At 46.0% G+C, this 6,361-nt stretch overlaps 1 protein-coding gene across 1 annotated transcript; it reads right to left on the bottom strand.

Moving 5' to 3' along the window:
- Positions 1-567: 567 nt before the first annotated feature.
- GZMB (granzyme B) lies at positions 568-3,832 on the bottom strand. Its single transcript, NM_001305934.1, is given in 5 exon segments — positions 568-826; positions 1,470-1,730; positions 1,944-2,079; positions 2,536-2,683; positions 3,725-3,832. Coding segments are annotated over 5 exon segments (744 nt in total). The 5' UTR covers positions 3,780-3,832; the 3' UTR covers positions 568-682.
- Between the last annotated feature and the right edge of the window lie 2,529 nt (positions 3,833-6,361).

The raw sequence follows: 6,361 nt of genomic DNA, 5'->3' as shown, positions 1-6,361 counted from the left end.
TGGCAAGGCCCTTATGGAACCACATGGGTCTCTGGGTATCTTAGGTGGGTAGATATGAGGAAGGGCCCAGATCAGGTCAGCGTGGACTGGAGAGGACAAAAGTTGGTGGATTCTGAGAACACTCAGCAGGGATGAAGAGAAGGGGCAGCCAAGAGGCTGGAGGACGAGTTGAGCTTTGAGCTCAGAGGAGGGTAGAGAAACTAAGCCTGGGGGAGAATGAGGAGCCCCAGTGGGGGATGAGGAGTTAGGTCCCATGGTATTATACCTTTTTTCTCTGTCATGTAACACTGGAGAAGGAGGTAAGAAGTTTTCGCTAAGCCCCAGGACCAAAGTGGTCCATGTTGTCTCCTGATGGTGCTCAGCTTCAGCCCTGGCAGAAGGGCAGGCCCTAGAGAAACTGGTGTGGATAGGAAAGAGCTGAATAGCAGCTTTGCGTGGGGGTTTGGGAAGGTGGCAAGGGGTGAGGGGAGAGGAGAAAGCAGAAGACAGCAAAATTGTGTCATTGGCCTGCATAGCACAGAACTGGTGCCTGAGAATGAGGGTCAATGAATAAACGATAAACCAGCCTTTCCACTCAACCAAGAAGTATTTATTCAGTTGCTGGCACCTCTCCCAGTGTAAATCTGGACTCGGCTCTGAGAAGGTGGTTCATCACAGCGGGGGCTTAGTTTGCTTTCTGTAGTTAGTGGCGTTTCATGGTTTTCTTTATCCAGCGTACAAAGCTTGAGACTTTGGTGCAGACTCGTGGAGGCTTGCCATTTCTTTGTCCATAGGAGACAATGCCCTGGGCCACCTTGTTACACACAAGGGGGCCTCCAGAGTCCCCCTGTGAATAGAGAGTGGAAGGACTGAACTGATGCTCCTCTGGGTCCTGCCCTCTCTGCCATCTCAAGCCCCCACTTAGAAAAGGCCAACTTGCACAGCGTGCATGTGGGAGATGAGAGGGCAGGGCAGGCTGCTGGTGGCTCCCAGCTGCCAAGCTCTGGCTCTGGAAATTGTTACTGCTTCACCTCATCCCAGCGGCCAGCCTCCGTCATCTCCCCCAGATCCTGAGATTGCAGGAATGTGGGACCGTTGGCTGTTTAAGGACCCAGAAGTGGGCAAGGAGGGCTGATATCCACCATGGAGGACCAGCCCATTAACCACGTTGGGTACTGACCTCTGAAGACACACCTGGTTATAATTACTGCATTCCCAGTGGGCACAGTTTCCTAATATCTGTGACCTGGAGTGGGTAGAGTGTTGCAAATTCATCCTTCCAAAGGAGCACCATCCACCATAAGCCTCCTTGTAAGTTTGCAGAGGCCCTAATTTCTCCCCAGCTCTGTCTAGTCCCCTTTTCTCTTTCCAGAGAGAAAGATCACAGTCTAGTGGGTGAAGGAGTCCCCCACTACTTAGGTCTGCAGGTCTCAGATCTTCCCCAAACATCTTTCTCCCCAGAGCCAATCCAGGTAGATGCATAGTCTCACCTTAAAGGAAGCCTTTTGAATCTCTGGGTCCCCCACGCACAACTCAACAGTACTGTCGTAATAATGGCCTAAGCGGGATTTGCACGTTTGATCTTCCTCCACTGTCAACTTCACCTCCTGCAGTGTGTGTGAGTATTTTCCATCGGGGGTCGTCTGTCCCCAGCCGGCCACATCGCACGCCTGCCCTGGCTTCACCTGGGCCTTGTTCCTAGGTAGCCTGAGGGGCTGCACAGCTGTGGTCCGCTTGGCCTTTCTCTCCAGCTGGTGGGGAAGAGGCAAGAAAGTTCAGGTCAGCCAATGAACTTCTGGGCCCTGACACAGTGATGGGACTATGCTGTCTTCTCTCTCCTCTGAGGCACAGGAATTAACCAAAAGGCCAGGATGGAAAGGAGGGAAGGGCCTGCATCACAGTGGGAGTGGAACCAACTGGACTTCTTGCTCAAGAAGAGCAAGAGTGGCAGGAGTGTGCCTCACCTGTAGTAGCATGATGTCGTTGGAAAAGTTCTCAGGATTATAGGCTGGGTGGGGGATGGCTCTTTTCACAGGGATAATCTGCTGGGTCCGCTCCTGTTCCTTGATATTGTGGGCCCCCAAGGTGACATTTATGGAGCTGCACAGAGAGCAGAGTGAGGATGGGGGCGGAGTCACAGAGGACACAGCCCAGAGACAGTGAAGAGCAGGTGACAGCTGGGGCAGGGCCGCAGCTGAGGGGAAGTTAAGGGGACAGTCTGTCCCCAGGAATTGGAATTCTGGTAATTGCACCATGTTTCTCAGGGGTCGGTTCCCCCTTGAAACACCGGTGGAATTGCTTCAGTTTGTATTCTTATGCCAAAGTATGCCCCCGGTTCTAAATATGGCAGGGTTGGTCACTCTGCTGTTTCTTACTTCAGCAGCGCCTCTGGAACCAACCTTCCCCCCTTTCCACAAACTTACCTGCCCTTTTCTCACCCTCTAAGGAGCCCTCCTGGCATATGTGTTCCCAGGAGCCCAAGGAGCTCCTTGGGAAGAAGGCAGGGGTCTCTGTGGAGTGTTTCCGGGAAAGTATGGGCTGTTTTCTGCTCCTCACCTTCCCCAACAGTGAGCAGCTGTCAGCACGAAGTCCTCTCGTATCAGGAAGCCACCGCACCTCTTCAGAGACATCTGATCCCAGATCATAAGATAAGCCATGTAGGGGCGGGAGTGGGGCTTGGCCTCATGTCCCCCGATGATCTCCCCTGAAGGAAAAGTCTCTCTGCTTGTGTGCACCCACGGAATCTGCTGGGTGGGCACCTGCTTGATGGCTCCAGAATTCCTGGGCATTTGGGAACCTGGGATAGCCTGGAGTTGGGAGGGGCCTGGAGGAAGGGGTTTCAATTTCCTGCTCTGTAAAAGGGAAGAACAGCAGACTTTGGTCTGTAAATCTTTCTTCCATATGTAGTCGAAGGCAAGCATACCTGTCTTAGGGACAGTGAAATCCCAGAGGCTCCTGATCATTCCTTTCCTGACTTTGCTTTGTTTCAGGTGGGTTTCCAAGACCTATGAGTCCCATGGTTTCTAGGATAGTGCTGCTTTCTAATAGCCAGGGCATAAGTGGAGGGATCTAGATACTGTCATATGCTATTTCCTAGAGCCTGACATGTAGTGGGTGCCCAATAAATGTTCATGGCTGCATGATGGACTGGCTCCAGTTAGCCTCTGGATGAGGGCTGGCAGAGCAGTGCTGGTGGAATTCTAGAAAACAGGGAAGTTCAGGCTTGCCATAGTGCCTCATTCTTGGAAAGAGGGGAGCCACCAAAGGCCAGGGAAGAAAAGCAGAGTTGGAGAATGGGACTGAGCAAACACATTAACAGTGTTCTGAGGACAGTGATTGCACCAGTTCTGCTGTCAGCTGAGCTCTGGGTTTCTCTCCTAAGTAGACGGTGAGAGAAGGACCTGTGTTATCCCAGAAACAGAAGCCAGGCCTACTCTAGAATAATTTAATATTTCTCTTTTCTAGTTTCCCATCCTCTGCCATTTACTTCTAGGAAAGTCCCACTCTCCAGGTGACAAAGGTGGGCTCTGGAGAGGGGATAGTACCCACTGGCTCTTCTTGAGAACAGCCTTCTGCTCTGCCATTCCTGCTGATAGCTTATCCAGCATCACACCTGGGGGGTCTTGGTACAATGGGAGCTGGAGTTCAGAACATTCCTGGTAGATAGATGGATCAGGAATGTGGAGAAAGGGCAGGAGACCTATGGGATGGGGTTGGGCCCCCGAGGGTGGAGACGATCACTCACCTGCATCTGTCCTGGGCAGCAGGAGGAAGGCCAGCAGGAGCAGGATTGGTTGCATGTTCTCAGAAAGGCTGTCCTGGTTGGAGCTGCTGTTGTTTCCTCCTTGCTCTCTTTTAGCTCTTGGGAGAGGAAAGAGGTGGAGCAGGCTCAGTGACTTCATGTTCCCCTCTGGTTTTGTGGTGTCTCATCACAGATTTTCTGTGAATGCTGCCCACCCCCACTGCTTCTGCCTGATGACGTCCTCTGGGTGCTTGTGTGAAAATCATGCAGTGACCACATCAGCACCCACAGCTGATGACTCAGAGTAGACTACCTATTCAGCCCAGAGCAGGAACCCAAGCATATGAAGTGAACTGTAGGATATGGTATCAGCCAGTAGAGGTACTGAAGCACCAGAAACCTGAGTTCCCAGTGATAGAACCCCAATGCCTCAAGGCCATGCTGCTAAATCCATCAGGATAGTTTCTTTAGCAGTTTGTGCTGGAACCAAGCATGTTGGAGATGTGTCTCCTTCCCTTAGAGAGCTGACCGTCTGGTTGAAGAGACAAATGCCAGGAGCCAGAGTACAGTTTGGGGAGGGCCATGGTAGAGCAATACACAAGGTAGTAACAAAGTATGGCCACCATCTACTAGACCCATCTAGCAACCCATTTATTATCATAGCTTCTTTTCTAGGGAATTTCTAACATCCTTTATTTAGTTACAAATATTTAGTGTGAGAGTTCACCTCTTTTCTGAACGCTTTCAATAAAAGTCCTGTACTTGACATTTTATTGGGCTAGATTAACAAATTGCTAGGAGTTGAATCCACTTTGGGTAGGCTGGGGTCAGTCCACTCAAGCCACTAGAACCAAGAATGAGAAAGGGCTGGTTCTCTAAAGGACGTTTGTAATGCTAAACTGCTGATACCATGTGAAGTGAGGAAGCATGCCAGGCAGCCAAAGATAAGTAGTTGTCTTTTTTAGTATTCTGTCTCCTGTCCAGAGAGCCACACTTCTTACATAGCAGGCTCAGCACATAATAGGCACACAGTAAACATTTGCTAAACAAACTACACTAATGCTATCGTTATGATGGATGTGAAAGATGGTTGTTTCTAAACAGCCTGTGCCCAATTCTATTAAAAAAAAACTAACTCTCTACGTGGTTTGATTATTGTGATTTGTTTCCATCTTTGTATTTTCTGTATTTTACAATTTTTCTATGAAGAATGGTATATCTCAAAAATAGAATTCCAGTGTAAATGTCTTCCTTGTCAATAGCAAGCCAACTACATTTATCAGACTTCTGTTTTTTGAACCTAGCTTGCCCCATAGTAGACGTTTTAAAAATATTTTTTGTCTGATTATAGTCATAACATATGTTTATTAAGAAAATTTGGAAAGTAGGAAGGGAAAATATCACTTATTAATCTGTCTCCCACAGACTGACTGTTACCATAAGCAGTGTGTTTTAAATACTTGGGATCACATTGTACAGACAATGCAGTTTATTTTATCCTTGCTTAACCCTACAAATTAAGCATTTCTAAAATTATTCTACTAATAATTGTAGAAATCTATTAGTTAATACAACTATAGTCTTCTTTCCTAGGCATTAAAAAATTTAACATGCAAGTAATTTTTAAATAATTTGAGCAAAGAGAAAATAATTAAAGTTACCTAATTTCTCATAATTCACTGATAACCATCTTTAATGTCTTGAAGTATGCTCTAGCACATTTTTTCTCATGTAATATCTGTCTTTTTTAAAATTAAAAGGGGATTATGCTAAACATAAGTTTGTGACCCATTTAAAAAATTGAGGTAAAATTCACATAACCTACAATTAACCATTTTAAAATATTCAATTCAGTGACATTTAGCACATTCAAAATCTGCAGCCACCACCTCTGGATATTTCATATAAACGGAATCACACAATACATGACCTGTTGTGGCTGACTACATTCACTTGTAATAATGTTTTTGAGATTCATACAAGCTGTAGCACATGCCAGTACTCGTTCTTTTTAATGGCAAAATAATGTTCCCATTATGTTTATACCACAAGTTATTTGTTCATCTGTCAACGGACATTTGGATTGTTTCCATCTTTTGGCTATTGTAGCTAATGCAGCAATAAACATTTGTGTACAAATTTCTGCGTGAAAAATATGTGTTCAGTTCTTTTGAATATATACCTAAAAGTGGAATTTCTGAGTTATGTAATAATCTTATTTTTAATTTTTTGAGGAACCACCAGACTGTTTTCCACAGTGGTTGTACCCTTTTATACTCCTATCAGCAACATAGGAAAGTTCCTATTTCTCTGCATCCTTGCTGACACTTGTTATTTTAAAATGACTATCTTCATTCTAATGGGTGTAAAGTAGTATGCCACGTGGTTTTGATTTACATTTCCTTTATGACTAATGATGTTGAGCATCATTTCATGTGTTTGCTGGTCATTCGAGTATCTTCTTTGGGGAAATGTTGATTCAACTCCTTTGCCCATTCTTAAAATTGCATTGTTTTTGTTTTCATTGTTGAGTTGGAAGAGTTCGTTATATATTCTGGATACTAAGTCCTTATCAGATATGTGGCTTTTAAATATTTTCTCCCATTCTGCAGATTGTGTTTTCATTTTCTTGATATTGTC

The sequence above is a fragment of the Macaca nemestrina genome, chromosome 7 (assembly GCF_043159975.1).
Source record: "Macaca nemestrina isolate mMacNem1 chromosome 7, mMacNem.hap1, whole genome shotgun sequence".
Classification (NCBI taxonomy): Eukaryota; Metazoa; Chordata; class Mammalia; order Primates; family Cercopithecidae; genus Macaca; species Macaca nemestrina.
The sequence above is the reverse complement of the archived record's forward strand: the minus strand, read 5'-3'. Positions and strand labels throughout refer to the sequence as shown.